The sequence below is a fragment of the Heterocephalus glaber genome, unplaced genomic scaffold (genome assembly GCF_053883595.1).
Source record: "Heterocephalus glaber isolate CG9 unplaced genomic scaffold, H.glaber_assembly_v1.0 deba00001773, whole genome shotgun sequence".
In the NCBI taxonomy this organism is placed as follows: Eukaryota; Metazoa; Chordata; class Mammalia; order Rodentia; family Bathyergidae; genus Heterocephalus; species Heterocephalus glaber.
In genome coordinates this window covers 534,811-552,574 of record NW_028258463.1, presented here as the reverse complement: position 1 = coordinate 552,574, position 17,764 = coordinate 534,811, and the positions used below count along the sequence as shown (strand labels likewise).

Here is a 17,764-nt window from a genome sequence, read left to right as displayed (position 1 = left end):
GGGAGACCTGGGCTCAGAAGACCAGCACCTAAGGCCTGGACCCAGCCCCTGCCAGCAGAGACCAGCACTGGGGAAACCAAGGCTCAGAGAATTGGCCATAACCCGTCTCACATGCTCTTGTAAAGACCAAAGCTAGTCTCCGTGGAGATACTGATAATGTTGGGAAGAGACACATTGGTCTTGTTAGGCTGTCTTGAAGTTCTGGGTTGTTGTTGGTCTTCCTGAGCCATTTCTAGGACAGATCTCTGGCTTTCTTGTTTGGAGATCAGGACAAGGTCCCAAGAGTCCCGAGAAAGCAGCATGAGGCATGGGAGCCTTCCTGGTCCTCACTTCTAGCTGGAGACAAGCATCCTATCTCTTTTTGAGGTCTCCCTATGTTTCCCAGGTGGCTTTGAACTCTCAGTCCTCCTGCCTCAGCCTCTCAGAGTGCTGGGATTACAAGTGTGTGCCACCACACCCAGTGCCACCTCTGATTTTGAGCCCCTGTGCACACATACACTCTGGGATCTCTTGGAGGCTTGGACTGTGCTGATTGAACTGCCCAGGGGTGGCCTCAGGAGCCTGCATTTCAGTGGCTCTCCAGGTGATTCTGGTGAGCAGTCGAGGTGAAAAACAACTGATCTAGATTTCAGCGTCAACTAATGGGATTTTCCAGCACCTCCCTCCCATCCTTTTGGGCAACAATTAAAGATAAACCAATCCCACCTTTTTCAAGGCTAGAGCACACTGCAAACGCCTGTTCAACAGAGGAGTCACCATTACTGAGCAGTCTAGCAGGAGCAGACTTTTCCATTTTCAGGCTGCTGGGAGGAGGTGTGGCCAGCAGTGCTCTCCCCTGTTCTGAAATCCCATGGGGCCTTGGCCATTGTCACTGAACAGGCTCCAGCACCTGTGCCCTGGGCAGTCTTGCCACATCAAATAGGTCTGTTCTGCAGCCTCGGTGCCTCGAGTTTATGGAGCATAAGAAAGCCTGTGAGCCCACCACACTGTAATGTCATGCTCCTGCATTTGAGGGTGTTTATTTAAACTAACACTTGAAGGGTTTGAGTGGGAGCAGGAAGGGAAATTTAGAGGCATTTGTTTTGGGGGAGTTGGAAGAGCCCTGTTTCTCTTCTTCCCTTTCCCCTCCTGCCTGTATTTGGCCAGATGATTTAAGGATCATTTGAAGTACCATTTCCTGCTTTGTTCTTGATATGTATGGTGTGTGGGTGTGTGTGTTTATATCTAAGGAGAAGTAGGAAATTTCTTAGGGCGTGTGTTGACCACAGCAAAGCTCTGGAACAGCCTCACAGAACGCAGTCTGCAAAGGACAGTGGGGGATTTGATGTTCCCAAATGTTGTCCCAGCAGCCTCTGCGGCCCAGTGTTGCACTCCAGGCAGGGTTCTTACGTGTGGATCTTAGGGACCATCTCATACAATCCTTCCTTTCACAGACCTCGCCTAAGGGCAGAGAAAGGAGGTGGCTTGTCTTCTGGGAGAGCCAGATGGAGCTGGGGTTGGAACCTGGATCCTCCCCCAGCTTTGTTCAGCGCTGCCAGGCTTGCTCACAGCTCCCAGCACCTGCTGAGTCATTACCTGCAGCTCTTTTCTCCTTAGCCATCTCCTGGGAACAGTTTTTATGTCCTCAGATCAGTTCACCTTCAGTCACCTGCTCTGCATTTAGGAAGCCAAAGCTACAAAACCCTGGGCAGAAGAGACAGCGGTCTGGGGACAGCTCTAGGACAGACCCACTGGACAGATAGAAGCATTGACCTCCCTTCATAGGAGCATCTTTGCATTTGACTTTAAAGGTTTCCTGTTCGGCCGGCACATGAATAGGACTGGCTAAAATCTCACCTTGAGACATAATCAACACCAGCTACCTGTTTCCACAGTCACCTGGCAAGAATGCCTGGCTCACAGTAATAAGTCTTTGACTCATTCAAAAGACAGTTCATTCATTCATTAAATGAATTAGGATTAGAGAGGCATTGCCTACTGGAGGTAATTACAGCTGATTTTTCATGGTGCTCATTTAGCGAGGACCACGTTGCCAGGTTCTCTTGGTATTTATAGGATCCTGGTGGTCTCTGCCATTGCTGCTGGGTTGAGATATAGAAGAAGTTTTTTCACATCCTGCATCCCCTTTGGCAGGTTACAGTGTGAATGTGTTTCATTTAGACTGTGGCACCTGATAGTTTAATATTCGCCCTACATTCAACACTTGGCCTTCTTCTGCCCCTTTTCTTGCCTTCATTTACCTCGCTAGTAGTTTTCAAGACTGTATATCTTCTAAATACAAGCCTATTTTTTAAAAAAAATTAAGAACAAGGGTTGTGTATGCATTACCTATGGCCACAAGAATGCCATGTCTGCAAAATTACAGGGTAAAGGTTGTGGGATGGTTAACTTGACCAGTTCACCATAGACCTCAGTGTAATTTGCCTTTTCTTTATACTTAGGCCAGTGCTTTGCAAGTGGAGCATGCCTGATAAACACAGGTTATGTAAAAGTAAATAAAGTTGTCACACTAGCGAGCTGTTCTAATCAAGATTGTGCTGGCTGCATGATGTAGACATTAGCAAGCGTTTTATCTGTTAGAAGGAAAGTTTATGTCCCCCAAGTAAAATTTGAATTTTTCCTGCATTGGGTGCAGGGGTGCCTTGCTTGCCACTAAGAAATCCCTTTTCCTGTCATCCTCATCACCATGGTTCACACCACCATTGTTTTCAGGGTGTTAGAATGTAAATGTCCAAGCCATAGGCAACAAAGAGAGCAGCAGCTGCTGCCACACCCAAGTGTGCATCCTCTAGAAGAGAGATTGTGTTCCATGTGTTGAACACTGAATGTGTCAGAGGAAGAAGCAATCTCTGGCCAGTGTCTTTAACCTTTGCTTTTGCTTGTCCCTCTTAGAGGAGTCTTTGGAAAGAGGGGGCCACAGGCCAGCAGCTGCATCAGCAGCACCCAGAGCTTAGAAATGTAATTACTGTGAGGTGGATGTTTGAGGAGCCCTGCTCCCAAGCCCAATGATCCCAGAGACTGGCAGCATCGTTCCCCTTTTCTGGACTGTCCCACACTTCTGAGGATGCAACAGCCCCAGACACATGCTCAGAAGCTTCTCATGTTAGGACAAAGACCGGGCATCTCCCGTTTTCAACCATTTCACCTAAAAGTTACTTGACCTTGCTTTTTGGTTCAGGGAGACAACACGAAGGATGCCAGGGCTCATTGTAAACCTGCCTCTGGTTATGACAAAGCACATCTCAAGGTAGGAATAACCCTGTTCATTCTCCAGAAACAGACCAGGTTTGTGCCAGAGCAAGGGACAAAGTGGGCTCAGATTCAGACACCTCCTGTCCTCCTCTCTTTTAGGGGGCCCACAAGATCACTGGGCCTGTGGGCAGCCACATCTGCTACAGAAGATTCGTACAGCAGACCCAGTGAAGATACCAGTGTTAATCATAAGGGCGAGGGTGGCATGCCTCAAGTGTTTAACGAGGCTTAATGGTGGTTTGGATCTGAACTCAGCAGAACTGTTTGCAGTCCCCCTGCCCATTGTTTGGTTCCAGCCCTTACAGGAAGGCAGCCTGGACAGTGGTGCTGATGACTCTGCACAGCCAACGAGTCTACCTGGGTGGCACTTGTGTGTTGTGTGTCCACATGCATGTGTGCATGTGAGACAGACACACAGAGAGCCCCAGATCACTCCCAGTTTGCTGGCTCCAGGGTTCATACCGGTTACCTCACTCTGCCCCTTCCTTCCCCTTCTTGGAGACTCACACAAGCACTTCTGTTTGATTCACATAGAACCGTGAGAAACAGTCCCATATGTGAGGCTGTGGTTTTCATTCTATTCAGTCTTTGTATATTCAAATTCTCCTAGTTTTAGCTCTTGCTGTTCTGCCAGATTTCCATCGCATTGATGGGTTCTCTGAATTAATAAGTGTTTTGCAACCGCTGAAAAGTTTTCTCCTCCCAGCCCAGGGACTTATCCATATTGATTTTTTTTTTTTCCTTTCTCTTTCTTCTCTAGCTCCTTCTTAGATGTTGTGTTTTGTAAAGTGTTAATAGAATTTTTCTTTCACCCTGACACTTTATCTATTCAGGAGGCCTTTGCGGGTACCATTGTACAGCTGGACTACAGAGGAAAGAGCCTCCATTCTTTGTGACAATGACTGCCCCCAAAACATACACAGTCCTGCCCCACGCTCATCAGGGTGGAGTATCGGAGGCCCAAAGAAAATGTCCAAACTTAGCAAAGAGGGGAGGGAGCCAATTACACACTGTTGAAAGTGGGTTTTGAAAATACATTTTTTTAAAAATTCAAAGCATTTATTTCCTAAGGGGATCTGAGTCTCAGGACCAAAACACGGCCAGCACAAAAGGGACGCTGTTTTCCTTACTGTTAGGCATTTTCAGCGCAAAATAAGGATTTGGCAAACATCTCAGAAATTGTGGAGATGGGTGCGAAACAGATGTCCTGTTTACCTTTTTGCCTGGCCGCCTGCACGCACACCCCAGGCATTCGGATTCTTATCCCGTCCCAGGGCCTGAGCCTGAGATGCCATATGCTCGAGTGTGACTGCTCTGTGTACAAACACACCAGTTGATCTTGTGGTGGTTTTGCTTTGAGTGCGTGAATGCCTGTTGTGTCCAGCCTCTGCAGGTGCTCGGTGGGGGCGGGGGGCTCTTCAAGCCTGCCCAGGGGAGGAGCCCCTGTTTCAAGTGATCTCCAAACCAACGTCATCACCTGCTCCTGTCAGCTAGTGCCCAGGAGAGACAGGGCAGCTGCCTGCTGGAGGAGACACAGAAGAGGCCACTCTTCACCCAGCAACTGACTTCAGGAGTGGGGGGGCCAGCAGGGGAGGCCCCAGGGGCTTGTTGTTCAGCCTTGGTTGCTTAGCAACTGAAGGGGCCCCTCCCTCCAGAAGGGTTTTTTAAGCCAGGCCAGTTCCTTCGGGGTTTGTGTCTTACTTGCCTGTCCCATCTTCCCTTCTTACCTGGACTCTGCGCTTCCTCCCCTGTTATATCTGTTAGCAGCTGGAAAAATAGATTTGATTTGTCTGGAGGCACCATTTGAAACGTTGTTTTATTGCTTCACCCAATGTCCTCTCCTCTGTGGAAGATTGCAGTCTGGGAGGAGTGAGAAATGAATAGCCTGTGATTCCCTTTCTCAGCTGGTTTAGCTTGGGCCCCAAGGCTCATTTGTGAGCCTTTGAGCACAAATCAATGGTGCTTGGTTCCCCCGTCCCCATATGCACACACCCCAGTTTGCTCTAGGACAGTCCTCTGGCCTAACAGTTTTGTCACCCACAACCACCTGGGCATGGTCGTATTTTTCACTGCCACTCTTGGGCACAAAATGAACGAAGAGAGCTAGCTGCTCACCCGAGTGAGTAAGCTGATTGGTTAGGACAAAGACCTATGCTAAAGATGTGTTTCGTGGAATGAAGGATTGCACATAAATAAAAAGAGGATTCTAAAGCCAAAGCTGAGTTCATGAAGAATTAGTTTCTTGAGATCTCTGGGGGAATCGAGTGTGGATCTGGAAGTGTCACTGCTAGAAATATCTAGAATGGTTGAAGGATGTGTGGAAGAGAGGTAGAAGGTGCCTTTGGTATTCTTTTCTCTCTGCTGTTTGGAAAGGACCTTGAATCAGTGTGTTCGTTAGCTAGGGCTGTCATAACAAAGTACCACAGACAGGATGGTTTAAACAACAGAAATTTATCTTCTCTCCACTTTGGAAGCTAGAAGTCTGAGGTGAAGGGGTGACGAGCTTGCTTTCTTCTGATTCCTCCTTGTCTTATAGGTGACTGTCTTTTAGCAGGGTGGGCACCTGGTCTCCTGTATGTGTCTGAGTAATCTCCTCTTAGAACTGCAGTTGTAGTGAGTAGATCAGGGCCGCCCTGAGCACCTCGTTCAGTCTTCATTGCCAGTCTCCAGATACGGTCGTATATGCAGTACTAGGGATTGGGACTTTAACGTATGAATTTGAGGGGGTATAGTTTAGCCCATAACAAACTCCTAAAGTTCCACTGCTTATAACTGGAAAGAATTTAGATACTTTATCATAAAGGAAATAATTGAGTAAGCTGTGTGCTTCTTGCTCCATGAAATATGATACGCTAGTCCTGGGAATTGTTTGTGATAGTGTAACATTATTTACTTTAAAAAACAGAAAGGAGAAAAAAAATTCCGCATGCAATATGATTTAAGGTGTTAAAATAGGCATAGGTATTTTTAAAGGAAACACTAAGGGAAAATACGCCATGTGGTAACCATAGTTGTACTAGGTAGAAAGATAAGCATTTTTTTTGTTTCAAATGTTCATTAACGAGCAACTATGTTTCCTGTAGTGGAAACCCCCTCCCCTGGAAATATATATTTGTGTGTGTGTATGTTAATGTTTTGTATATTTTGTGAACATTCCTAAAGTAACCTGTATTCTACATTTGTTTTACAGGTGGAAGATGCAATGCTGATGTTTGATAAAACCACCAACAGGCACAGAGGTAAGATGACTCCAGTGTAAGAAGGTTGTCCCTTCTGGCCTTCATTTCCTCTCACCTCCATCCCACTGGCAAAAGATACAGGGCAAAGTCCAGAATCAAGCAGGCAGAGGTGTTTCACCATCTCTGAAAATCTGTATCAACCCCGGGCCACTGTACTACAAAGAAAGAACCCAGACGGGTTTCGGTTGTCTTCCTTTTTGGCAGGGGAACTATCAATGCACTGTGCAGCCACTCCCAGCTCACACACTCAGGTAGATCTTTCTAGTCTTGGTTTCTCTTAGTCCCCTGCTAACCTCACCACTAAGTGATCCTAGTGGAAATTATTCATAGCAGTTACTCAGTTGAGTTCTCAATTTGCATTGAAGGAGGTGGTGGAGAAGCAGACTGTCAGTCTAGAGGGAGAGAGGAAGGGGAGACTCCTTGTCCTAGGTTTGTTCAGTGTGTGTGGTTATAGACTTGGAAATGCCCTGTGGCACCTCGGAACGATTTGTTGTCTCCTTTGTGCTGCTCCTGTGCCATCCAGGCTGCAGGACATGTTTGTTCAACCTGGGCTCCAAGAACCTTTAAGATAACATGCAAAATGTTGTGTGTTTGAGCTTACTCGGGAGAGGATCCTTGACACTGGACAGATCGCCAGAAAGCTCTCTGACCAGCAACTCTCAAAAGAACACATTAAAATTATTGCTTTGAACAGAAAAATCGCAGGAATCTAGAAAATCCTCCCCAGAGGTAGTAGAGTCAATCAGAGGTTATGATTTAGCCTTCTGTTTCCTGTTCTCTGGAAGCTCTAGGTTTCTGGGGTTCCTATTAACAGGGCATTAATGAGCGGAGTTTCCAAAAGGGGTGGCAAGAAAGTGTGGGGTGCTCTGCAGGGAGGAAGCCGTGACTGAGCGTGTTTCTTTGCCACTTGGATTGCATTTAGATGTTTCTTGTGTTGTTTACATTCCTGCTGTCACCTGTGATTAGAAGCAGTTACCCAGTGCTGACTCTGTCTTTCCTGTTTGGAGAAGGTGGCTGAGTGAAAGGGAGGAAGGCAAGGAGGGGGAGTCGCTGCTGGTGGGGTAGGAAACAAACAGGCCTGTCCTGTGCCTGGTAATTGGTGCCCATCTAGGGCATCCTCAGCATGGGAAAGTAAGAATTTGATGAGCAAGAGTGGAGGCTGGGGAGACAGGGAAGATGAGAGGAAAGAAGACTGTGCAGATGCATGCTTCGGGGCAAGCTTGGACCGGCTTCAGGACATCCTTGCTGGCCCTCCTGAGTCCAGACTTGTGGGCACTGGGGAGAGGAGCACTGGCAAACCCTGAGCCGCACCCTCCTGGCTGTGGATGCAGGACCAGCTAAACAATGCTAAATGAAGGACCAGCTAAATGAAGGGTGCCACCTCTTTGTCAGAAATGACTAAGAATTTTGTGGTGACCACAGGACATTAAACCAAGGCTAGAGCCATGCACAGCCACATACCCAGGAAGCCAGCCTGAGTGGTGGGCCAGGGAATAGCAGGCAGGGGGGCTGTGTGTGCAGAAGTTTCTAAGGGTACTGGAAACTGCCTCTCCTCTCTTCCTGCTCCCCAGCATTCTTTCTGTGTAGGTGGGACCTTTGACCCAGACATATTTAACCCCTCAGAATAGCCCAGGAAAAATTCCTCTGGGCTGGACCCTGAAACTGGGATCATGCTTGAAATCCGAGCACTCAGGGGAATGAAAACCATGCATGTGTTGTGCGGGCCCCCACCTGCACGGCAGAGTGTTTATCTGGAAGCAGGTGATGAGCACAGAGAATACAAACCTCCCACAAGCACAGGCCCCAGCCTTTCCTTTACCTCCTCACCTCCTGCCGTTGGTTATCTTAGCAAGAAGAAAGTGCTGTGGTGGCAGAGGTTGAGGACTCCTCTCCAGTCGCTGCTGCCTCCAGATCTGTTCTTTAAAAGGCCCCAGCCATGAGCTCTGGGGGTCACCACAGCACAATGGGGCCCTCCATCAGAGCCCCACCCAGCCCTGACAGGCAGCTAGCTGCTGATTCATCCTCAGCCTCGAGTCCTCTAGCCCTGTGCCCTCAGAGCCAGGCAGCTGCCGCTCCGGGGAAACGGCACAAACTGGGCCTGCCTGGCCTTCTGTGGCCGATGGGCCAGGCTCGTGAACCACCAGGCCATGCTGGCCATTGGGAACCAGAGGTCAGGCAGACTCTCCACTCTTGGTCCCCTCTTGGCTGTCTCCTGTGCCTATTCTCCATGGTCCCCCTTGGGGCAGGGATGGCCCTTAGGTACATCTGCTTGGCAGTTGGCTTCTCTTGTCACAGAAGCACCAGGCAGGGCCTCACTTGCATCGAAGGAGAAAATCCAGGGGATGAGAGACTATGAGCTGTCTCAGGTTGGGGTTGCCTCACAGTGGGGAAAGCCACCCAAATACCAGGTCTCCCTCCCTGTGCCTCAGTGTGGGCCTTCTTCCCACGTGGGCCTTCTTCTGCTGCTGTTCCCTTTTGCATAGCCTGAAACGCGCTCATAACCGAGCTGAATATCTCAGGGTCTTCCTCTAGAAATACAGGAACTAGGATTGAGGAGCTCCAAGACTCTGACAATTGAGGATGAATTCCTTTAATTTTTTTTTATAAACTTGAGAGGTATGAGCAGTCACTGCTGGTAGGGGTTCCCCAGGAAGCCACTGCGAGAGGGGCTAAGCCTATTAGCCTGCAGGAAGCTTATTAGGAGATGCTCTCGATTAGGGTTGGTGGCAGGAGAAGCCAGCCTGTGGGTCTTCCTCTGGCCTGGGTGGGGTGAGTAGACATCCTTGATACCCACATGGTCATCTTTGGAGACAGCCCACCTGTGATGTGGGTGTGACCTGGGCTTCCTTCTGCTGAGGAAATCCTGGAGGGCGTCTACAGCTGGGGTCCCAGCTGCACTCCGAGTGGCTGAGAAACATGTCCTTCATTCCCAAAGGGGATCTGGGCATCTGTCACAGCAGCCACCTGGTTTCTGCTGTGGCTCTCTAATCAGGCCACAGTGAACGATCTTGGTAGAAACAGCCAAGCACTTACCAGACCTGGTGCTGAGCAAGCTCAGTGCCTGCACAGAGCACTTGATCTTTGTGGGGAACAGCGCTGCCCAGACTTGCATGGGAAGTGAAGCAGAGCTGGGACATGACTGCGGCCCATCTGACCTATAGACACAGTGCTAGGCAGTCATGAAAGCAGGGGAGCCTTGAATAAGGGCTGGAGAGCTTCCTCATGCTTCTTTCGTCTCCACACCAGTCCTTCATGCTGGACCACAGTGTGCATCCACTTCCAGATGAAGAAACTAAGGCATGTGAAGTTCTGGCATGCCACATGGCGGGTGCCCAGAACCAGCCAAGGAGCTGAGCTACTGGTGGAAGCTGGGCTATCTTGGCCTGGCCCATCGCATCATCCTGTGGCCCTCTGTGAGACTACTTGTGCCCAGGGGAGAGGAGGGAATGGTGGCTTTCCAGTTTCCTCAGAGTCATTTCATTTGCTCTCTAAACTGTGTTCGAGGTGTTCTGAAAAATTTTGGGCTGATCATCAAAGGATCTGATCTTTGAAGGAAAGTTTGTTGCTTTGTCCTTGAATTCAGCATTGGGTATTGATTGCAGGGTGTGGCTGGAGGGGAGCCCCTGAGGGAGGAAGCAAACAGGCACCTGCTGTCTGCTTTGCTGATTTGCTAGTGGGAGGCTGAGGATGGAGAGCCAGGAAGGAGAGAAAGTGGAGTAGCTCCACTCTCTCTTTACTGTCCCACAACCTCAGCCTCGTTGGCCAGAGTGGAATGTGGGCCCATTGGTTGCTATAGTACATCCTACACTCACCTCCTGCTGGAAGAAGGGAGCCCCCAGTGTGAAGAAAACTTCACTTGTCCCTCCCTCTGACCCCAGCCCTGGGTTCCTGAACCCTGCGCCTCTGGGTCCTTCCAGGGGAGAGCTGAATGGTCAGGAGCCCCATGGAAAAAGAGCAGGGAGTCTCTGAAGCTTCGCCCATCGCCTGTGGAGTGTCAGTTTGTTTCTGGCCTTGGCCGTCTCTGTGGCTGCCATTACCCAGCAGGCCTGTTTTCTGTGGAACATTGCCAGAGGCAAAGGAACAGGATACACAAAGAGAAAAATAAAGATTAGTGTGATGGATGACTTCTCCCAACAGTTAGCAGTCACTTATTAAGAGCAATGCTAATGGCTTTGGAGAGGAGTAACAGCTCCAGACTGTACCAGTCCCCCAGAAGGGCTCCTCCCCTGTACCAGCCAAGCCAGCCCTTGGACAGAGGGGTCCTTTCCCAGCCTGGCTGTGCCTTATCCAGAGCTGGAGAGGTACAGGCGTGGACAGAGCCAGCCAAGGGCAGGAACTTTCCACAGACTTCCCTCAAAGCCGTGGCACTGAGAGCCTGGCTTCTCCCTGGAAGATTTCTCAGAGCCTCAGTCCCAAAAGCAGTTGGCCCAAGTTTAAGGTCTTCACCATTTGCATAATCAGTTTATTTATTAAAATGGTGCCAGTAAGATGTAACTGAAGCTGTGATAAAGATAATGCTTTTCTGAAGAGAAAAAACAGCCTGTAATGTCTTGAATACCTGCCAGACAGTCACTTTTGAAATTGACCTCTGAAGCCCAGATTAACTCTTTTATGTATGCTATATAAAGATGGTTAAGAATCGTGCTGTAATTATTTGTTTATTGGTGCCTATTTCTCAAAAACTGAGGGAGGCAAAGAGTTTCACAAAGGCATAAATTAAATTTAAAATTTTTTAAAGCATTGCTTCATTTGTGAGATGTCAATGACAGTATGTGCATTTTTTTTCTAATGAGATTCTAGCATTTTGATTTTATTTACCTGGAGAAGGAGGCTGGAATTTACAAGCTGTAAACGCGACTTTGTGGGCTGGAGGAATAAGGATATTTGACAAAGGAGTCCAAGAGAAGGATTGTTGGATGCGTAGGAAATGTGATGAGGCTATGTGGCATCACAGCTGGTGGTGACACTTGTGCGGATGCAGCTCAGACATCCCCCTAGAAGATACAGGTACCCACAGTGCTCATCTTTGGATTCTGGAGCAAAATTGGCTAGAATTATGACTGGCGTTTTCCCACCTCTCAGATCTGCTAATATTCTTGGTGTTAGCTGCTAATGGTGTCCCAAGTCTGAAATACGTTAAGGGGTTTATTGAAAACCTGTAAGCCGACAGTTGATCATTATTGGTGTTGATCCAAGTTCTGCATCTGGGTTGGAACATGGGGTTCTGTGCCTCAGGTGGGTGCATTCTAATGCTGGGGCCATATGAGGGGGTGGGCACAAGGACCTTGTGACTCACTGGTGAGTTTTTTACCCCCAGACCCCGTAACCTTGCAGCAAGGGAGGCTGAAAGCGGCTTGGGGTAAGGAGCCGCAACCCCTACCCCAAGCCGTGGCTCAGATACTAGCCCCAGAGCTGTCTGCACATTTTATTTTCTTGTTAAATAAACACCATTAGCCTTCCCCAGAAATTGGTGCAAACACAACCTCGCAAATAACCAATTACAAGGGCAGAGTTGAAGGGGAATGTGAATTTGAAAACATGTAGAAGAGGCCATTAGAGATTCCTGTAGATGCCCCAGCCCTGGCAACATCGATCCGAGACCTTAATTTTATTTCTGACAGGAAAGCCAGGAGTGGGCTTTAATTTTTTTTCCCCCCTGCGTTAACTCAATTCCGGAAGCGCCCATTCCGGCGCTGTCTCTTGAGATATTAATCAACACAGTCGCTTGGTTTCTGTTCACCTGCTTTTTTCTTTGTAGACATGGAGTTATACAAAACCCTCAACTCCTTAGCAACAGGGCTGGGGCCGGGGGTTCCTGGGGCCAGGGGGAGCCTGCAAAGCAGAGGGACTTGGCATGCTGGGTGAGCCTCGTTTTCTTTAGCTGCAGCATAAATTTTAAACTTCTTTCCTTCGGGATAAAAGTGCTGGCACCAGAAGGGTGGTGAGCTAATAGGTCTTCCTGTCGTCCCCTGGCTGTGGCCCACAGAAACAGAAAGGCAGTGGGCCCCGGGGTCAGCAACTTCATTGACCCAGAAATGGTATTTTGTAGAGAGGGACAAAGTGTCTTTTGTTGGGTCCTGTTCCCATAGAGGCCGAGGCTCTGACTCTCAAAACATGTTTGAAGAGCTCGGTCAGGGCAGAGTGTGGAGGCCAGAAGAGAAAGGAGCCTTTGCATTGGTGCCTTGATTAAAAGTGCCCCTTTAGGGGCCATAGAGGGCTGGGCCAGGGGTCACCAGAAGCCGTGGGCAGCTGCTTCCCTATCAGGACCTGGGATCCTAGCACAGCCCTGGGAATTACGCAGCTCTGGGTCTGAGCTTCTGTTCAAGCCTCGCCACTGTTGCTTTCAGCCCCCAGCTTCCCCGTGGGTGTGAGCTCAGGCAGGTATCTGAATACATTTGAGCCACGCTTTGCTCCTCTGTGCAGGTCATGCTCCTGCTCTCCAACAGTTTAGTGGCTGAGCATGTAGACTGCTCCAGCAAGGGGAGGGAGGGAGTCCATAACCCTGCCCTTTCCCGTCCTCCTCGAATAAGACAGTTGGTTTCATGTCCTTAAGCAAGCAAACTAAAATCTGTGTTTGAATTTTGGGACTTCAGTCTGTAAAAGTTAAACTTTTTTGTGGATATTTTCCCCTCCCCTTTGCATATAACACATAGGCTGTGTGTGCCTAGAATATTTCTGGAAGGCTACCCATAAATGGAAGCAAACAATAGCATAGTGGCTAGGAGCACATGCACAAGAGCCAGGCAGTTAAGAAAGTAAGCTCTGTAATTTAATAGCTGTGTGACCTTGGGTAAGTTACTTAACCTCTCTGTGACTCAGATCCCTTATCTGTCAAATCCTAAAATGACTCTAGGGTAGCCCGAGGCTTACATTGTTTAATGAGCATAAAGGGCTTAGCACAGTCTCTAGCCATAAGAAACACTCAGATGTTTTACCCACATGGACATATACTCGTGAATGCTAACACTCCTATGTGAAAAAGTGTTTGCCTCTAGGAAAGAAGATTAAATGACCAGAGGTACAGAGACAGAAACTTACTGTATACTTGTTTGCCTTTTGAATTTTTGTACCGTGTTATGTTTGTTACCAATTCAAACGTTGATTTTTTTTAACGTAAAATTTTAGAATTCATTCCAGTTTGAACTGTCATCGCAGTGATGTATCAGCATGAAAGAGACACTTCAAAAGAAAAAACACCCATCACAGCACCCTAACACAGTGACTGTGGTCACTTGTACCGTATTCCTGACATAGGCTTACGCATTTGTAAAGTTGGCTGTAATTATGGGGGGGCGCACCTCATGTGGGTCTCATGCTTTGTGGAGTGAGGGATGGGTCCTGCCTCATCTGGGACCAAACCAGTGGGCCAAGGTTTTGTGCAGTGAGAATCCTGTGCCTTGGAGTCTCCTCTGTCTGTTTCTTTCCCTAAACTGAGCGTCAGAGAGATAGATGAGGATTTTCTTGGTAGTTTCTCCTCTTCCCAGACAATGTGCTATTATTAGAAGAGCCAGACCAGCCCTTATATAAAAAGAAGCCTATTTGCTCAAGCTCTTCCAAGACCAGGGAGTTCAGAGTGCCTTGAAATTAAAGCAGAAAAAAGTTAAAAGCATTTTCTTCTCCCAAGTTATGATTAGTAAACACATAGGGATCTTACTCAGGATGACAAATACAGACTTCTCTGTGTCCTCTTTGCTTATAGTTTAAACTACAATCTGTGCCTGCTAAGCCGAGGCAGTGTCCTGACTGGGTGGAGCAGGGGTAAGAGCTTAGGCTAGAGTCACACTTCTGGGTTCAAATTACACTTATCAGTGTGAGCTTGGAAAAGCTATTAACCTTCCCTGAACCTCAGTTTTCTCATCTATACAATAGGGTTATTATTAACTCATACACTTGTGAGATTCAATTTAGATAACACATATGAAGCTAGATAGCATAGAAGACTGCATGTAAAGGTTAACTTTATTACTAGCCCACCATTAACTATTGTTATTTTACTACTACTAAGTATACTGTGGCTGTCTTTACTTGGGGAACTTGGACCATGGCTTGCTGACTGGAGAGAATATTAATACTTGGCTATTGGCAGAAGCTGTCCTTTTTTACAGTGGAGGGATGGGCTAACTTGGGTCCTCCAAGAAGATAAGTTGAAGTCCCTAAACTCTAGGACTTGGAATGTGATCTAGAACAAAATCTTTGTAAATAGGGAGGAATGGAGGGGTTGAAGGGAGGGCTGGGCAAGGGTGAAAAATAAGAACCAAGAGAGACTATGTAAAGGTGCAAATTTCCAATGATGAATGTCATTATATTGTATACCTAAAATGTACCAATGATGAGAATGAATAATCGATAATGCAAAATAGGAAGAAAAGGTCCAAAGCGGTAGGGGTAGTGGGAGGGGCAGGGGAAAGGAAAGAAGAGAAAGGAAAAAATAATAAGAAATGGAAAAAATGGAAATAAAGTCTTTGTAAATAGGGAAGGGTGGAGGGGGTGAAGGGAGGGCTAAGAATGGGGAAAAACTAAGAACCAAGATGCATTATGTAAAGGTACAATTCCCAATGAGAAATGTAATTGTGTTGTATACCTACAATGTACCAATAAAAGAATTTAATAATAAATAAATAAATAAATAAAAAGAATGTGATCTAATTTGGAAATAGGGTCTTTGGAGATGGAATCAAATGAAGATGAAGTCTTCTTAAGTAGGTTAACACAGGATGACTGGTGTTGCTCAGAAGGGACATATGAAGAGAGACATCGATGAAAAGGCCATATGACCTTGGAGGCAGAGTCTGGAGTGATGGCACCGCTGGCCAGGGCTTGTTGGCCACACCAGAAGCTGAGAAACGGATGGAACAGACAGTACGGCCCTGCCAACACCTTGATTTCAGACTTCTAGATGCTTCCAGAACTGAAACAAAGGAACTTTCTGTTGCTTTCACCCCCTACCCTGTGGTATTTGGTAGAGCAGCCCTAGGAAAATAATATGGAAGGCAAAGCAGTGCTTTCTTTCTGATGTGTCGCCTTGCCCCGCTCCTGGTCTGATTGCCTTCTCCCTCTGTGCGTTCCTCCCCATGGCCTCCCCCAGCGAGATCATGTGCAAGAGAAACTAGAGGAAAAGACCTTTTGTATAATTGAGGACACAGCCCCAAATCCTGATGTGGTTCATGCCTTGCCTAAGTCTAATTCACTGAAGACCCTGACATGGACTTCAGGGTGTTAAAAGATATTTTTTGGTAAAGAAAGACACTTGAACTCTGAGGTTTAATGTTTAATTTAGTGACCTCCAGGGCTCAGTGGGTTCTTTGGAAGCCAAGGAGTAACTGAGACAGTTAGGAGGTGTCAGAATTCCCAACTCTGACACTACAAACCGTACTTATCGGAGCAGTGTTTCCCATGGGTTGCTTCATTCAACTTGGCTATTTAGGGAAACAATGCAAAAAAAGAGAAGGAAGAGAAAGGAAATTGGGAGAGGTCCTGTGTATGACAGCGCGCAGCTGGCATCCTTACGTACCTACCTGTATTTCCACCCAGCAAGACAACAGCGAACTTCAAAAGCTGCCAAACAGACCTTGATTTCTTTATGTTGTCCCAGAAAGCCTTTCAGGCAGGAATATTTGCCCAATTCGGTCCTGGAGTGAGTTTGAAGCTACACTAATGCAGTGGAGGTCGTGATGTCACCACCTTCGGGTCCGTGGTTGCGAGGACACCGGCGGGCACAGCAGCAATGAGTAATTACAGCACGCCTGTGGCTGTGCTTCTGTTCCTACTCAGGTGTGGCTGGCGAATCCAGCAGTGCATAAAAATAACTACCATGAGTTTAAAACGATCAAAGTTGTGTGTCTCTGAGCACTCTCTACAAATGTGAAATTTGTTCCTCAACTTGCCATCTGTCCCGATATCAGGAAATAACTGAGAGTGCTCCTTTCCCCTTGAGTGTGGCCAGCGTTGATGCCCATATCCTGGCACCCTAGGCGAGGCCGGCGCCTCAGCACCCCCTCTGCAGAGTGCGTGCGCATCGCTGACATCCGATTTATTATCTCCAAGGGCTGGGCTGGTTCATGGATGATTCATGACTCGGCTTTCCACTGCTGCTGGAGATGACATCATCCATTCTGGGCCCAGAATAGACACAGAAGCAACAGTGGCCCCCTGTTTGTGTCTCTTGCCAGCCCTGAGCTCCCTCCCACTCAGCTGCTGCATGTTCAGTGAGTAGGAACCGCAGCGGACCCAGGGAGCCCATCAGAAATATCTCCTTAGCAGAAGGCCACCAAGGCTGTCAGACAGCACAGCAGAGGACGGACCTTCCCAAAGTCCTGTCTTGCCTTTCGCTCCTCTGTTTGGATTTGAGATCTCCCATGTAACCCACAGAGCTGCTTAACTCTTGTGGCCAGTTTTGATTTCCTCATATAGAGACAAGGTTGGCTAGGAAGGTCTGCTTGGCACCTTAGCCCAGCCTTTGATGCGCTGCATGATGAATGATGGCTGTGATGTCAGAGGTTTGGAACTGAGGTGGTGGTTTTTAACCCTGGTTGCCCATTAGAATCACCTGGGGAGTTTTTAAAACTGTACTGATGGAGCCTTGGCACCGATCATCTTGAACATTCCCCAGGCTGGTGCCAGTGTGCATTCTGGGCTGGGGTCATGGGATCACCAAGGACCCTTCCAGCTATAAACACCACCCAGGCAGGTCGAGGCCACTCCTCCTCAAGTGGCCTGCTGCCTAAGGAACCCACAAACCAATGACAGTTCTTGTTTGCTTGCTTGCTTAAGAGAGAAGAAAATGGCACTGGCATCTTTATAGTGGCTTCTTACAGCCAATTTGAAAGAAAGACCAAAAATATTGGTTTGATTTTTAAAAATCCATCATGCCCCTGCCTCGTGGTGCCTGGTTACAGCCCTGGTAGGTGGGGAGGTGTGCTGGAGCCAGGGTCAAGAGACCTTACTCGTCTTGGTCTCAGAGCCTGGGTAGAAAGGTATCTGCCTACAGATTGAGATCTCAACTTCCTCCACATTTCCAAAATCCCCGGTCTTGGCATCTGAAGTCTTCTTTTAATTAAGTTGATTCATTTGCTCTGGAAAGAAATTTCCTGATTCAGCTAGTATATTTATGTATAAACTGTGCTGGAAACACCTGGCAATTTTTCTGAGTGACAATAAGAAAACGTAGTCTGAAAATTATGGTTTAATTTGCTCCCTCCCCCATTCTGTCTTACCATTCTAGAAAAAAATAGAGTAGGATTTACAAAAGAGGCTTTGTATTTTGCCAGTAGTGC

The 17,764-nt window shown here is 47.7% G+C and overlaps 1 protein-coding gene across 22 annotated transcripts in view; it reads left to right on the top strand.

The window, feature by feature from the left end:
• The window catches only part of Msi2 (musashi RNA binding protein 2), a 373,908-nt gene that overhangs the window by 233,068 nt on the left and 123,076 nt on the right, over positions 1-17,764 (top strand). For all 22 annotated transcript variants that reach the window (XR_015447701.1, XM_087202196.1, XM_087202200.1 and 19 more), the window contains one exon: positions 6,443-6,491. Coding sequence is in view for 21 of the 22 variants with exons in the window: in XM_087202196.1 (XP_087058322.1) it covers positions 6,443-6,491 (49 nt within the window). In the remaining variant the exon portion in view is untranslated. The remainder of the gene's footprint in view (positions 1-6,442; positions 6,492-17,764) is intronic.